Raw genomic sequence first — 15387 nt, 5'->3', positions numbered from 1 at the left:
CGAGCTCACCTGCGGTGTATGGTCGGAGTGATGCGCGAAGAGTATAAGGTGCGCACGTTCAAATATAGCACACACTTTCCTGATATGAACTTCATCAGAACAATATACTGGATACATCGACGGAGGCAGTTTTATATGGACGTTTTTGCCTTACTGTGGCACAGCACTTAAAGGACTCAAAAGTTCTAAAACATGATACGGAAAAGGATCTGTTATGGATATCGGACATCAAGAAATGTGCTGATTAGTGACGGCGACCTTGCAGTATCGACCCTTAGGACGCACCAAAGAGTGACAAAGGAATGTCACCCCTCCACTCTGCAATCGTGCGATGGCAAATTCAGTATCTCCCATATTGCGCCGGCATCGTGGAGTCCGGCGCTTGGCCGCGCACACGCTCTCCTCCTACATGACCTGCATTACCAACGAATCGAGGGCACCAGGCCTGGCATTCGTGGCGGAGACGGAGGATGGATGGAAGCTGACTGGTTGCAGCGGCATGCAATAGCCAATGTCAAGCTCTTCAAGCAAAGCCTTCATTCGGCGCATGAACTTCGTTCGGCGATCCCAACGAGCCCCCCAGTTTTGCCAGTTGGCGCGATCTAACAGAAAAATATCAGACACATGCCGTCTGAATCGGAAATATGAGCTGGGGACAGTGAACTTGCGTTCTATAGCTATGATTAGTGTGATCTCATTTTGGAACTCCATCTGTATATTTAAGAAACTGAGTGACCAGAGTACAAGACTTCAAGATAACCCACTTTGTCAATGTAAACTTCGCACCCACCCCACTCCCGTGAATTTTCCGCCATGTATGTGCGCAAGCCTAGCTTAAATGTCTCGAGTTGTTGAAGTGGTGTGTCATACGCAACCATCAAGTTGGTTGTCTCCCACATCGACCCTGAACGGCGCACATTATGGAGAATTTTGCTGCTGGCAAGCAGGGAATTGGGAGCGATTATCTCTTGCCCGTCCACCCGAGTGAAGACGGTCGAAAAAAGTCCAAATTCTTTTACGAACAATACCTGAGGGTGGTTAAATCGATAAAAGAATTGGACGCCTGTGAGTGCAGACATACTTGATCATCGATGATGACGAGGTCGCCAACATCGAAGGGATGAGTACTGAAGATGAATATGAGCTATACCTGAACATCAGATATGTAATCAGGTCCTTTTGCACTGCCCGAACTCGCCGATTCAAAGAGCGTTTGGGCAGAGTGACCAAATACGAAACTGTAATGAGAAGAAAAAATAGGTGCACTGCAGCAATGTCATGAAACAACGCGGGAGACCAACCTGAACCCAAGCACCAGCGTCGCGAGAGGTACGAGCGACTGCACAGTATCGTTAGGGTTGAGAATAAGCAGGCAAATGAAAAACAAGATCAGAAGGGTAACAACAACAAGCACGCCATCAAGTTTCGCAACAGCGCTAGCCGGTTGGTGTTCATCAGGAAAGAAGTGGATACGATGATTGTTCCAGCATACCTGCTTATGTCTTTTAGGCTGGCGGTAAGCGCTTTCCTTTCACGATAAATACTCTGGACAGCTTCTCTCATTTCTTTCTTTGAGACTAGGCGGAGTGTTAGCCCGTAGATGAGGGAAGAAATGCGGTCTTACTATCTCCGTTGTCGTCTTTGTCGAAGAGATGAAATGCACTTGTTGCTTCTTCCTTGCTTTTGAAGTACGGATAAAAATCTTGCAGCGAAACGACGTCAGCCACGACGAGGAAATGCATTATTTCAAAGACCGGATTTAACCATACCTTCTACAACAAGATACGATCGCGGCGACGTTGAAGAAAGGTTAGCGAAAAGCTGCTTTGCGAGTTGCCGTGCTGAATATAAGGAGCCTGTAATGGGTGACACCAATGTAGCAGAGCAGTCTCACTGAGTGTTTCCATCGAGCACAATAAACTAACCGATTTCGCCAGCGCGGTTGAACTTTGAATTTTTCAGTGCAACCTGCCCTATAGCCACTCCTAATTGTTCCATCACTGCAGCGGTTATCTTTTTCTTTTTCCTCTTCGATCGACCCCCCCGATCATTTTTCCTCCCCTTGCTCCCTATCTTCTCGGTAATCACAGGTTCGTCATACGAATTCCTGCGCGATCTTTCGATCGGTGAATTCGCCTTAGAATGTTCAACAGTTGATTCACCCGATGTATTATGGTATGGATTCTGAGTCTGGCCTGGACCTATAGTATTAAGAATATCCATTGAACTGCCACGCGAATCAAGGTGTTTGTGGGGTTTGACCGACTGCTGTTCCCGTCGTTTGCGAGGTTTGGAGGCGGCGGGCGCCACGGAGAGTTTATCCAGTGCACGAAGAGCGAGGTGGTTCTACAACAAACAAGAGCCTGGGAATGTTGAATGTGCCGCCAAGTAGCAATCAAATTACCTCAGCGAGGCGATCCTTAAGAATCATTGAGTAAAATATATATATTATTAGTGGCGCAGGCATGCTTACAGCAAGAGCTTTCTGGTGGAAACGAATAGCGATGAATTGTAACAGTACTTTCTCGGCCAGAAGGAGGATGCCTGCAGCAAAAAGAGCCTGCCCCAGGAATATGGTGACCACGACGTTGAAATCTCGGAAGCATATTGTAGAAAAACATAGCGCACGCTACAAGTTCTGTTCACCCACAACCAATAATGTCCCGGAGGCTGGACTTGTGAGCGAATCAGGCCCAATGCGATCCAAAGCCAGCTTATGTCGAGGGCAAGTTTAAGCCAGAATGAAACCGCCATAAAGAGCTCGAGATAGGTCTTGATGTGCTCGGGCGGCTTTCCCCATATTGTCAGTATCAGCCCTAGGATGAGGCGTGGTGACGCATTGACGACGAGAGAAGTGAGAGCACCAGCAGCCCATGTGACGGAAAACCAAATGCTCCAAGTTGTGACTTGCTTATACACGACCGAATGAGGGAAGCGAAGAAGAAAAACAAGATAAGGAGTAATGAAAATGGCTGAGCCTAATATTCCGACTGATACGCGTCGATTTGTGAGCCAAGATTTGGATCATTGACAGAGAACTCGTCAGTCTGTAACAACCATTGTCAGGACGGGTGCTGCAACTCACAGAGGGTGATACGGAGGCCCGAAGAGAGCTTGAGAAAGAGCAACCAAAGTCGGCGCAGACGGGTGGCCTTCTTGGTGAGGTCTACAACGCGCTCTTCGATATCCGCCTCCCAGTCGAACTCATCGGACGAATGAGTCTCGGACGAGTCAGACTCTTAAAAGGACGGCGAGGTAAGTGCAGGGAAATGAGAAAGTGGACGCCAGTTTACCAATGTGGTGGAGGTGAGCTGGATCTGTCGTGGCAGACTTGTGCTGCATTAATGGAAGGTTGTGAGTGATTCAAAACAAAGGCAACAATTCAAACTTCTGAATACAATATGTATCAATCACACGCTCACGCTGCACTTTGCTGAGCATGACACGGTACCTCTTTGATGGAATTATCACAACTTTTTGGCACAATCTTTTCACCAGCGATAAAAACAGAGAACATGCACATATCGTACTTCAAGTCCATTCAGCTACAAACAAACCAAACCTTCTACATCGCGAGATCGTATTATACATAGAAAACTAAGCAATAGCTAAATGGATGACCGTAGGTGATATTAAGCACAAAGCGTTCAGGACATTGGATTACTCAGGGCGCTCCGACAGATTCATCAGAAGCGTCGCCAAACAGCGTTTCGTGACCATATCACCCTTTTCACAACATATCAGCATCACTTCAGCATTACCAAGTTAATGCTATCAAACCTTCAGCAGCGTTGAGAAAGTGGAGTCTCTAAGAGGTTCAGGAAGACAAGCACGAAGTGCCTCGCGGGCCCTATGTAAATGAGTGTCGATGCGCCAATCACGGACGGCAAATCCATACCTTAGATTGTCGCTCAGCCTCAAATAGCAACGAACGACATGTTTCAACAGTCTAACGGCGGGTTGTTCAACCAGTTGACTGACCATATTGCTAAGGACGGTTCCAACCGCGTAGAAGCGTTCGTATGTGTGGCAAATGTACGTAAGTCCTGTCTCATCAAGGAGGATCTTTTGGACGATAAAAATCGCTACGGTTTTCGACAATTCGGATCCTGTCTCCATAATCCGAAGACAGAGAGGAATGATCTCAGTTGAGAGTAGGAAGTGGATAACTGAGGAGTTCTCATTTTGCTTTTGAAACATGCAGTCAGAAACACGAGAACGGAGATATTTCATAGCCAGCACCTTCACTAAGGCGCCGATGACACCCAAAGATGTGAGACGCAAATATTCAAAGGGCCGTGTTTTTGAGGTAGTGTTAAGGAATGGATACAGAAACAGTGGAATATGGGCTGTAAAATGAGATGAGCAAGTTGACAAGATCCAAATTGATGACAAACCATTCAAGAACAACTGACGGGTGTCAGAATGGGAGGCAACGCATTGCAGTAGAGCGAGAGCGTTGCAAACACGGTTAGAGGCATGCGCAGTGAGGGAAGGAGGGAACAAAAGAGGATAAACCGAAACGATTTCTTGCAGTAATGCGGCCATGATGCCTCCGACCTCGAAAGTCAGCTTGAACTTCTTCGTTAGGGAGATGAGAGAGAGGACACACCAAAAGAGTTCCACAGCACTAGAGCTAGATCCTCATACTGCTCGCGTTTCTTCGACAGCTCCAAGAGAGACGACTCCCTAGTTATTGGATCTATGAGCTCAAGAATGAGCGTATGAATCTTGGGATCATTTGCTGCAAGAAGTTGCTGAGGGACAATCTGCTGTGGAGTTTGCATCTGCGATGACGGAACCAGTGGTCCAGGTTGTGTATGCTGAATACTATAAGCTGCAGGCGTAACACTCATCATCACTGAGCGTGGTGCCTACCGCTTTTTCCGCGGTGCAAAGGTTGATGATCACGTGGACACTGGGTGTAAAATATTACATAATATTGGTCAGCTTGACTCTGGCCAGTTCTGAATTTACATTGTTACAAAAACAAGGGAACAACCGAAAATAAAGAAACCTAGAAAAACTAGAGTAAGCACTCGGGATCCAACCCACCGAGAGTAACCGGAGGTCACAACACCCCTCCTCCGAAACGCTTACCGGAAGTAAGGGACTCCGAGAGAAAACTACGTCAAAAATCGCTTTCAGGCTAAAAGAAATGAGACTAAAAAAAGAAACAAGGTAAACGTCTTTAGCAGAGGATGAGGTATAAGAGGGCCAGAGCCCAGAAGCATAGGCGGACGAATAAACACATACGGAATTCGTCCGAAGAAATCGACCCAGGTATGCAGCGGCAATAAAACCTGAATCGGCATGACTGTAGCCTCGGAAGACACAGTATGCGTAAGGCCGACAGCGGGTACGGCGCATAAGATGAAGGCATCACCGGGTAATGTGCCAAGCGCGAAAAAAGACACAGAGAGAGCGCTTAGTCCAACCGCACACAAGTCTAATTTATATTTAACCTCGTACCTCCATTAAATAACAAAAAGTGGGTTCTTAGGTGAATGATCGCACAGTACACATGCCCAGATGATGTCGTTCATAAGCGCACCATAATGTTGAGGCGTTTGAGGTATACGCCCATGCAAGACTCACAGTGATGCAGGGAAACGAGCGGGATGTAAGTTGTCACATCATTAATGAAGGGGACCGGGCCAGGGGTGGCTCTGTCGCTGAGAAAACACAGGCACAAGTACTTGCGATGTCAGTAATTTACACACGTCTGGAGAATATCATGGTTGTATATATGCATCTTAACAGTGCTGCACAGTCAGTCTATCTTGGACTTGCCACGGCTGGGGACGCTCCATCTTCTGACTGCATAGTTCGCCCTCAGAATTAGCAAATCTCTCAACATGCCGAGGCTGTCTGTGACGAGATTGATCTTGCTACCTGGGACTTCGTGCCATCCCACGGGCACCTCAACGACAGGAATGTTGAGGATGTCGGCCATCAATAGAATTTCAACGTCGAAGATCCAGTGAGAGATGTGCATGGTTGGGAACAGAGCCCTGGCAGTATTCCGGGCGAACAACTAGAAAGGCCCCCATTCAGATGGCGATCGAAACTACGTTGACTTCCTACCTTAAAGCCGCATTGTGTGTCGCGGACGTGACCCACGCCCAGGGTTCGGAGGATAAAATGCAATGCATGCATGAGGAGATTTCGGACAACAGATCTCTTCACAACCGCGTCGGTACCAACAAGATGTGCCGGCTACCAACACTGATTGCATGGCCATTCTTCTCAACGAGGTCCATTTCATCCCACAACTTTTCTACGTCCGAAAAGTTGGACGCACCATCAGCATCCACCATAAGGATACGACGCCCTCTCGCGTGCAAAACCCCATGCTTCACCGCGGCGCCCTTGCCCCTGTTTTTGAATAATTTTACCACTCTGATCTCAAATTTCGTTGGGTCACTTTTGGCATGCGGTTGAAGGGCAGTTTCTTCAGTATTGTCGGTTGAGCCGTCATTGACGATTATAATTTCGAAGGAGCGTGAAGGAGCGACTGGAGAAGTGAGATGCGCGAGAGAGTGGGCCAGCATGAATGGTAGGCGGATCTCTTCGTTGTATGCTGGAATGATAACTGAGAGGTCGAGAGTAGGGTCATCATCCAAGGAGGGAAGCGGAAGAGGCTCATTTGCTAGGGAGGAGGTGCGGTAGAAGTTTTCGCTCGGCAGATAGGTTATAGGTCGTGGTGAAAGGACAACAAGGAGAATGTGTATGATGCTATACAGCTTGCAAAAAAAACAGTCAGTTTCGGGGACTCTGGGGAAAGAGTTTGAGGGTAATTTTCAGGAACTAAGAGCACGATGCTCAAGCCCAACAATGAATCGTCCTCGCCAGAGCGTCAGACTGACCCCCAGCTCGTAGAACAAGGATGAACAGGGCATCATCATAAGAAAGTCTAGCAGAAATGAAGAATGCTCACCAACAGAGCAGCCACCAGCATCCCCAAAAGTGCATCTATCCATGTCATCGCGCTTTGACTGTGGCTGGCTTACCAGAGTTGCCACGACGCGCTAGACTGAAATAGCATATTGATTGATCGCGAATGAATGGGCTGCCTTGCGTGTCATTGCTTCCGTGGACCCTGTTGTCCGGGAAAATTGCCATTTGGGGGTAAAGCCCGGAATCCTCACTGAAAACTCCGGGTTAGACATCTAGATCTGCGATCGAAAACTGGTCTGAAAATTCGGAAAATGGTTCGAGGGCTCACCATCAAAGGAGAGCTGTTGTGCCAGATGAGCATCTCGTCGTAAGACAAGATATGTAAAAAAAAAGAATCCAAGATGAATGTTTTTCGTATAGAACAATGTTGAATTTGAAGTGGTTTGAACTCAATAATTACATTACCGGACAGCCATTGGGCAGGGGAACCTCACAAACATGCGAAATGTTCAGCGGCAATTCCCATCCGAAAGGTGGCACTGCCACCTGGCTGTAAATCGGGAACTGTCTCAGGCAATAGGCCTGCTGTGTCTCTCCTAGTGAAGGTACTCAAATGTCTGGGCTTGACGAGGCTCCCCTGAAGATCCAAGAACAAGAGGTCAACGAAATCACCAATGACACTACGCATGATGGAAACAACAGGGACGCGATGGCAAATGATGTTTCTTCCTCCAAGTTTCCCAATCGGTCCCAACATGTGATGGATCTTTGTGACAATGAAGAAGAGATTGAGGATCCCGATGCAGTCAACTTTATAAACTCGAACGCAGCATTTCGCGGTCCAATGGACCACCCGTCCTCACGAGGGTGGTCCGAGTCGTCTTCTTCCAAGGCGCCTCGAAGACGTCGCTCTAGCTGGCTGGGGAGCGTGGATGTAGAGGGCTTCTTTCGTCGATGGGTCGAAGAGCCCCTTGGATTGAGTTCAGCTGCCGAGGAACCACTGCCGGACACTCAGATCCCTGGGGCGAGCGAGAGTCATAGGAAGCCAGGCAGCACCTTAACCAATCCCAAGGGGAGTAGCTCCCATTCAGAGGCTCCGGGATCCTCCAAACTGCCCAGCAGATCTGTCACCTGGGAGTTCGCGACGCGCAGGCTCAGACCGCGTAAGGATGGCTCAGGCTCTCCCCTCCCGGGCACAATTTCCAACGGGGCTATCACAAGTGATGCTTCTGGGGATAAAGACGGTACAACCGCAGCAGATGGGTCACCGCGATTGGGAGAAAATACCGGGACGCCACCACGCTCCACCACCGCCCGGCTCGCCTCACGTCGTTGGGCCTTGATCAAAAATCGCTTCATCCCGGGCCAGTCCAATGCTGCTAGTGTAAGTGCCGCTTCTGCTGGTCCTCAGAGCATAAACATATCGGACGAGTTGCTCGCGGGTGGGCTCGCAACGCTTATATTGAGGATGCACTTTGAGAGAGACGAGCATGACCACAGAAGAATACCTGTTCTATTGCACCATCTGAAAATTCGAGTAAGCGACAGTGTACACCCCATTTCAGGGACACATACTGTCTTTCGCATTGAGGTACGAGGCGGCATATTGAATAAGTATTCGCCCCTCTAAAGTTTTTTGCCTTGTCCAAGTGTCAGTACGCAAATGGGGCTGCCAGATGGGTGATATATCGTGGGCTGCGTGACTTTGTTACTCTTCACACCCACTACCGTGTGGCGAAAGTGTATGGCCGTGCCGGCGTTGGCCTTCCGGAATTTCCTTTGACAAGTGCGTTCCCTATCTACCTGCCTTCAACTGGGTCATAAGAAAAAGATTATGCTACTTCATCAAGGCTTGCCATATTTCAAATTCCTCAAATCCCAAAATCCCAACGCCTCTCATGCCGAACGCCGAGCTTCATTTGCCCGTCTTCAGCGCATGCATCTTGAGAACTATCTTCTCGCACTGATCAAAGCTGTCATGTTTCGCCCCGAAGCAAATCGGCTCGCTCGTTTCTTCGAGATATCCGCTCTTAACATTGCTCTTGCAAATTCAGGTGGCGTCCAGGGCAAAGCGGGTCTGTTAAGGGTGACCAGCGGCGAAACGAGCCGCAGAAGTGCAAATCGCAGATTTTCCTGGATCGGATCAGGCGAAGCGGCCAAGCCGAGATGGTGGAATGTCAGGGAGAGCTATCTGGTAGTTGTTGAGGACCCAGGAGAGGTCAGAAGCACCTATTGACATCTTTACTTCATCGGACAGTTCACCTCCTTTATTCCACTAGACTACGATATGGGACGTTTTCTTCCTGGATTCTCAATTCTCAATTGAGCGTCCAAAGCGGTATTACCGCGTGTTCGATCCTCGCACGCACGACGAAGATGATTATGTCTCCCACAGCAGTTCGGAAGATGAGGAGATGGCGGCTCATGCTAGGGAACAGCTTCCCGACCCCAACTCGATGGCCATTTCACCAAGTTCTTCTGGCGTGACTTTCAAACGCATCTCAAAGTTCTTGCGTATATCAAAGGAAGACAAGGGGAAAAGTTCTTCTGAATGGCGCATTGCAAAAAAGCGAACCCCCCAGGCCTCCGAAGTCCCGCCGAATGGCGCGGCTGAACAGCCCATGAGGCTGCGGCAAAAGGGGCACAAGTCACAAGCGGAAGACGCATCCCCGGCGATGGCCGATCTACATAGGTTTGGTATCAGAAAGGGGAAGAGGATGGATGTTAGCCAGCATACCTTCTATATCCAGAATTCGCAACGGAGACTGAGACTTGTCGCGAAAAACGAGGTCAGCGTCACATGTGTTTGTTTACACCCGATACATGCTGAGTGTTTGTTGTGTGAATCGATAGCGACAACTTCATCAGTGGATAACGTCCTTGGAGCGCATGGCCGAAAAAACACATTGGACGAAAACTAACCGGTTCGACAGTTTTGCACCGATACGGCTGAATGTGGCTGCACAGTGGTTGGTCGATGGAGTATGTCATCCAGGCTCCTTCATATTCTAACGATTGACTGTTCCAACCTTAGAGGGACTATTTTTGGAATGTCAGCCGCGCGATAAATCTTGCGAAGGAGAAGATTTATATACACGATTGGTGGCTTTCACCTGGCAAGCCCTGTGGAATTTGCCCTTGACACACGGCCTGACCGTTTTTTCTAGAACTGCAATTACGTCGACCGAATAAACACCACTATCGTATCGACCGTCTGCTGAAACGGAAGGCCGAGCAGGGTGTAAAAATTTTTGTCATCATCTAGTGAGCTCACCGTATTCAGTACATCACACCAACTGAATTTATTGGCAGCAAGGAGTTCTCGAGCAGGACGACGCCAACAGATAGCAAGTGAGTGCGTTGCGTGGAACCAGTCCCTGGCTGAGTCGCGTCCCCGTAGCTACACAAAGCAACGTCTTCAAAGCCTTCACCCAAATATAATGGTTCAGCGCTCGCCCTCTCACTTTGCCACCGGCACATTTTACTGGGCGCATCATGAGAAACTTTGTATCATTGATGAAGCGATCGCCTTCACAGGCGGACTTGATATGTGTTTCGGGAGGTGGGATACTCCTCAACATGCCCTCGTTGACGATCCACAGGATATGAGCCAAAGGATTTGGCCAGGTATGTTCTTCGAATTCCGTAAGAAGGAGAAATCAGTCACACCATGGGCAGGGAAGGATTATGCTAATGAGCGAGTTGTCGAGTTTCATACTTTAACGAAGCCATACGACGATATGTTTGACCGTTCAAAGGTGCCTCGAATGCCCTGGTAGGTCTGTTACCCAAACTTCGCGTAGCGTTCCAAAAGCCTATGTTACCAGGCATGATGTCGGTGTCCAAATCCTCGGTCCTCCTGCTCGAGATTTATGCCGACACTTCGTTCAAAGGTAACGTTCATTCTCTACCGCTTTGTTCTACTGATTCCCAAACATCAAGGCCCAGATGGAACCACCTCCTCCGCATCAAAGCTCATACTCGCTTGATGCCATTTTTGCTCCCACCGGCAGAGTTCAGGCCTCAGGCGTTGGATGACCTTGGTCTGACTGGAACTTGTGAGGTTCAGATTTGCCGGTCCGCCGGCAATTGGTCAATGGGGTTCCAACATCATGTGGAGCATTCTATTCAAAATGCCTATCTCAAGGGTGGGTGATACATTATCTCACGTGTGGTCCAAATTAAGTGGTATCAAAGCTATCCAAATGTCAGAACATTTCGTTTACATTGAAAATCAGTTTTTCATCACCAGGTTCGGGTGCTCCCTCTTTTGCGCCCCTAGCCTCAAACTCATTCTGGAAATACAGCACCGTTGTCAACGATGTGAAAGTCGAAAACCAGATTGGAGATGCCCTGGTCAGTCGCATAATCAAAGCCCATCAAGAGCGAACTCCATGGAGGGCTTGTATCCTTATCCCCCTTCTACCGGGTTTTGCTTTCCCAATTGACCACAGCGATGCTAGTGCGGTGCGTAGTTCCATCGAGTTTATCCATGGAAAAAGTAAGGATTCATGTTCTCCAGGTCCGCCTGATTCTTGAGTGCCAAAATCGGACAATTTCGCGAGGTCCCGATTCAATCTTCGCAAGGCTACGCAAAGAAGGTATTGATGTGAGTGCTTTTCCTAGCCAGTAAGCAGCAGTGACTGACGCGTCGCGTAGCCAAATGATTACATTACGTTCTTTTCGTTGAGGACGTGGGGGAAATTGCGGGGGGAGATTCTCACTACAGAACAGGTAACCAGTTGTAGTCATGCTAACCGACGCTATGCTGATTACTGTACTTAGTTGTATATCCATGCCAAGGGAGATCCATTTTGAACCCGGGTAGTTCTGAACCTGACTGCTCTACTTCATTGCAGATGATGATTGTGGATGATCGATTGGCCATCATCGGGTCCGCAAATATCAATGAGCGCTCTCAAAGGGGTGACCGTGATTCGGAGCTTGTTGCTGTAATTCGCGATACCGATATGATAGACTCGTGAGTCATTTCTGTACTGCATCAGCACAACGCCTTACGCCATCATACAGAATGATGGGTGGGAGGCCGTTTACAGTTGGCCGATTCGCACACACATTGCGCATTCGACTCATGCGTGAACATGTTGGTGTGGATGTGGATGCTCTGTACGGCGAGGATCCAATGGCGAACAGTCCTTCACATCCGCCCGAGGAAGTCCCAGGAGCTCGTCAAAACCGTCTTGGAGTTAGGTCAAAGGAAGACCTCCTTAGAGAAGGTGAAGGCTCACCGAATAAAAATCAGATGTGCTACAAGGACTGAACCTTTGTTCTAGCCCTTTGCGGGGCAGACGATGACGCCAAGGTGAGAGTCCAGGAAGCAAGGTTGAGGTTATCCTAATCTAGCCCCCAAATCGTCAATACTACCAAGAACCACCATTCAACTCATCGAAATGGAAGGAATGATGAGAATTTTCCAGATTCCGGATCCCTGCCGACGGAGGAGCAGGTAGTGACGGAAAATCGGCTGCTTGCTGATGAATCACAACAAGCTGCTAGGCAAGAAGTAGGAGATTCCCCTGAAGATGTCATGGAGAACGGTCAGGTTGAAATCGAGCAGGTCCGCGCCCAAGCCAACGGCATCCCAGCGGAAGCGGAGACATTGGATACAGATCAGCCCCCTCGTGCCCATGACATCCATGCAGATTCGGACCCACACCAAGGAGAGACGATTTCTGTGCGAAAGCCCCCGACCATTCGAGTAGGCAGAAGTCCCTGGACTTTGCCAAATTCCAAACCGAAAATCGACCCCCATGGCTTCAAAGATCCTTTGATTGACTCGTTTTATAAAGACGTCTGGATAGCTACCGCAGCCCATAATGTAAGCCAGTCAGGAACACCTTTCATTTTCTTTGCCTAACGACCCGCTTAAGACGGAGATATTCCGCAAAGTTTTCCATTGCACACCAGACGACTCAGTGACGACGTGGAAACAATACAAGGACTTCCATCAGCACCACGATCGAATAACCAAACCAGTTATGAAAGATTCCGCTTCTATTCCAGCTCGCTCAGAAGCCCCTAGCCGTCCAGAAGATGAAAAGCACAAACACCTGGAAGCTCCTTCAGCTGAGAGACCAATATCACCTCTAGCCATGGATTCTGATGCCAAAGAGGATCCGTCGCAACTGGCTCAATCACGACCTATACGGCCCAGCTTGAGTTCTCGAAGCGCCACTCCGGCCGACGATGACCCACACACACCTTCATCAGAGTCAAGAGGGAGGAAGGGAAGAGACCGCGCAATCAGTAGCAACAGCGGCCCACCTGATGGAAGTGTTAAGCCTAGGCGTCCCACGCATCTCGGTGAACCTTTGGAGGCATGGGAGCGGGATGAAATGGAAGCGCTGCTGAAGGAAACACGCGGCCACTTAGGTAAATGCCTTTGTTAAGATGATTTGGTATATCACTTATCATGCATCTACGTTCAGTAATATACCCAACGAGGTTTTTGGAGGGGGAAGATGTCTCGGACAACTTCCTATTTAATGCCGATCGGTATGTTTATCTCTGAAATATGGAGGCAGGTTTTAACTCCGGTGCCTCAGGCTACTTCCTCTTCCCATATATAATTAGGAATGATCTTGTCGCCAACGTATATGTACATACAATCCAAACTAATCTACACACGATACACTGACACATTAAGTCTGGAACATACAATGTGATGAGAGTTAGACGCTGAAGAGAGACACGGCTGTGTTAAGTTGAAACGGTATCAGGTGCTAAATGCGCGCTCACTCTTAGGAGATGAAAACTTTCCGTAATTCAGAGAATGGTGCAGAGAGTCCGCTTCGAGGGCATGTAACACGACCATCATTCTTGGCGGCCATCTCCTCTAAAGCCTAAAAGCTTAGTCATTAGCTTGACACGAAAGTTCAGTGTGCAAGAAAGGTGCTCGCTTGGTAAGAGTATACATAACCATTCCGTAATGCCATGGGTGGGTTCCGATCATCCATAACTTTTCCGCTAATGTAGCACACAAGCGTCGAGTTAAGGTGATTAGCAGAGGGTACCAGATGGGCAAGTACACCCAAACCAAGAGGATCACAGAGTGGGCAGTCCACGTTGGGTGAAGGAGGCTGGGAAGGTTCTACATTCATATGGGGAGGTCCAGAAAATGGGAAAGGCATTGGAGTCGGAGCGGGAAAGGTTGTGCCCTTTATCGATACTGTGGAAGATGGATAGGGGAGGGCATTTGGGGGAGGGCTGCCTTGGGCGAGACATGTTGGATGCTTGAGCGCAACGAGGCCCGCGAACAGCGAAAGCAGCAATGGTGATGAGGCGGGAAGCGCGGTCAACGCGTAAGCAGTGTCAGTGAATGTTTCGGAGAGCATCGTCCATCTGTCTGGTGAGTACAGCTTCCTGTACGAGGAGCGATTAAGGCTCGCACCGACTTTCGGCGAGACGCACTTCGGGACAGCTTCAGGCGCGCACGTTTCTGAGGGAGCCCTAAAGGCGAGCAGCGCCATAGCCTGTCGGAACTGCTGCGTATGCGTATCGTGCCATTGTGTGAGGTGCTTTTTGCAATAAGCAATCGCTGGAATTGACTTCCCTTCCCTCACTAGTTCAATGAATTCCTGGAGGCGAAGTTCGAACTCTAAGTTACTCTGAGAAGTATGGGGTCCGAGTTCAATTAGTGCTTTGCCTGAGTCTTTGTGCACTAATTTATCGCTACCTTGATTTTGCGTAGAGAAACTTTGTTTTCATTGCACCATGCTAACGCCTCCAGACAACTGTGACGCTCAAGGGCTCTTCTGATTCGCCTGATCTCGGCGAACAAATCAATATCAACAAGCGTCTGAGTTCGTGTGGCTCAGCTCGAATCAAGCGTCGGCTGCTGATATGCACATACCTGTATTCCCTTCGACTCAGCCAGCTTCTTTGCAGAGTCAACGTCGCCCTGTCGTAACATCCAATCAACGAGCCAGCGATTCATTCTAGTGTCAATCCATTGACCATATCGAGCGTCCGAAGTGTGGGTGACACTCTCAAAAGCCGCTAACTCTTTGGTTCTACGTCGTAGAGAATGTTCCAATGGCATTACTGTATTATGGTGCAAGTCAGCTAACTTCGTGCAGATGTCAGTTCCTATGATGCGTAGGATGGTTGATCATCTTACCTTCCTCTTCAAGCTTTCGATCCTTAAAATCATTGATTCTATTGAGGAGGAAAATTCCTCTGCATTCATATTTCCATCCCTTGTGAGAGGTGCAAAGGCCGCAACATCCTTTTCGAGGAGGCGTTGAGCTGTCCTGAACGCCTTTCGAAGTTGTTCGTGCGGGACCTGTAAACATGCGTAAGCGAACTATTTGAACTCCGGTCACGACAGGTGCTACCCTCTGCAGATGTTGCTCGAAGACCAAAAGACTATCCGTGCCTACTTTGGACATGTTGAAGGCGGAAGGCAGGGAACTGGTGCCGTGGAGATTCCCACGCATACAAGAACGATTACCAATCAGCGCTTGT

The 15387-nt window shown here is 48.8% G+C and overlaps 5 protein-coding genes across 5 annotated transcripts; 1 reads left to right on the top strand and 4 right to left on the bottom strand.

Moving 5' to 3' along the window:
• Positions 1-98: 98 nt before the first annotated feature.
• EI90DRAFT_3076953 (uncharacterized protein) lies at positions 99-3377 on the bottom strand. Its single transcript, XM_039061697.1, has 14 exons — positions 3294-3377; positions 3086-3238; positions 2629-2990; positions 2474-2560; positions 1926-2346; positions 1770-1856; positions 1625-1702; positions 1493-1577; positions 1298-1436; positions 1082-1144; positions 765-1028; positions 669-711; positions 441-602; positions 99-414 (listed from the first exon to the last, which is right to left on the bottom strand). Exons 1-14 carry the CDS (start codon positions 3340-3342, stop codon positions 341-343), a joined length of 2067 nt encoding a protein of 688 aa, XP_038911213.1. The 5' UTR covers positions 3343-3377; the 3' UTR covers positions 99-340.
• A 132-nt stretch (positions 3378-3509) lies between these two features.
• EI90DRAFT_3076950 (cell differentiation proteins Rcd1-like protein) lies at positions 3510-4912 on the bottom strand. The gene is made up of 5 exons (XM_039061696.1): positions 4398-4912; positions 4243-4349; positions 3899-4188; positions 3781-3850; positions 3510-3726 (listed from the first exon to the last, which is right to left on the bottom strand). The coding sequence occupies exons 1-5, from the start codon at positions 4546-4548 to the stop codon at positions 3661-3663; spliced, it is 684 nt and encodes a 227-aa protein (XP_038911212.1). The 5' UTR covers positions 4549-4912; the 3' UTR covers positions 3510-3660.
• A 635-nt stretch (positions 4913-5547) lies between these two features.
• Positions 5548-6396, bottom strand: EI90DRAFT_3076944 (dolichyl-phosphate beta-glucosyltransferase). Its single transcript, XM_039061695.1, has 3 exons — positions 6204-6396; positions 6088-6183; positions 5548-6037 (listed from the first exon to the last, which is right to left on the bottom strand). Exons 1-3 carry the CDS (start codon positions 6318-6320, stop codon positions 5774-5776), a joined length of 477 nt encoding a protein of 158 aa, XP_038911211.1. The 5' UTR covers positions 6321-6396; the 3' UTR covers positions 5548-5773.
• A 1117-nt stretch (positions 6397-7513) lies between these two features.
• EI90DRAFT_3146978 (uncharacterized protein) lies at positions 7514-13494 on the top strand (the record flags this gene model as incomplete). Its single annotated transcript, XM_039065487.1, has 24 exons — positions 7514-8284; positions 8312-8491; positions 8551-8686; positions 8751-9118; positions 9180-9592; positions 9690-9732; positions 9754-9882; positions 9935-10016; positions 10068-10164; positions 10213-10251; positions 10301-10675; positions 10728-10793; positions 10849-11048; positions 11098-11152; positions 11208-11367; positions 11423-11509; positions 11560-11634; positions 11760-11881; positions 11932-12137; positions 12224-12249; positions 12290-12739; positions 12792-13293; positions 13350-13416; positions 13467-13494. 24 exons carry the CDS (start codon positions 7514-7516, stop codon positions 13492-13494), a joined length of 4677 nt encoding a protein of 1558 aa, XP_038911210.1.
• Positions 13495-13661: 167 nt separating this feature from the next.
• Positions 13662-15311, bottom strand: EI90DRAFT_3130389 (CTLH/CRA C-terminal to lish motif domain-containing protein; the record flags this gene model as incomplete). Its single annotated transcript, XM_039064301.1, has 6 exons — positions 13662-13763; positions 13836-14528; positions 14597-14719; positions 14774-14989; positions 15041-15205; positions 15258-15311. 6 exons carry the CDS (start codon positions 15309-15311, stop codon positions 13662-13664), a joined length of 1353 nt encoding a protein of 450 aa, XP_038911209.1.
• Between the last annotated feature and the right edge of the window lie 76 nt (positions 15312-15387).

Source organism: Cantharellus anzutake (assembly GCF_015039405.1).
Source record: "Cantharellus anzutake strain C23 chromosome Unknown EI90scaffold_65, whole genome shotgun sequence".
NCBI lineage: Eukaryota > Fungi > Basidiomycota > Agaricomycetes > Cantharellales > Hydnaceae > Cantharellus > Cantharellus anzutake.
The sequence above is the reverse complement of the archived record's forward strand: the minus strand, read 5'-3'. Positions and strand labels throughout refer to the sequence as shown.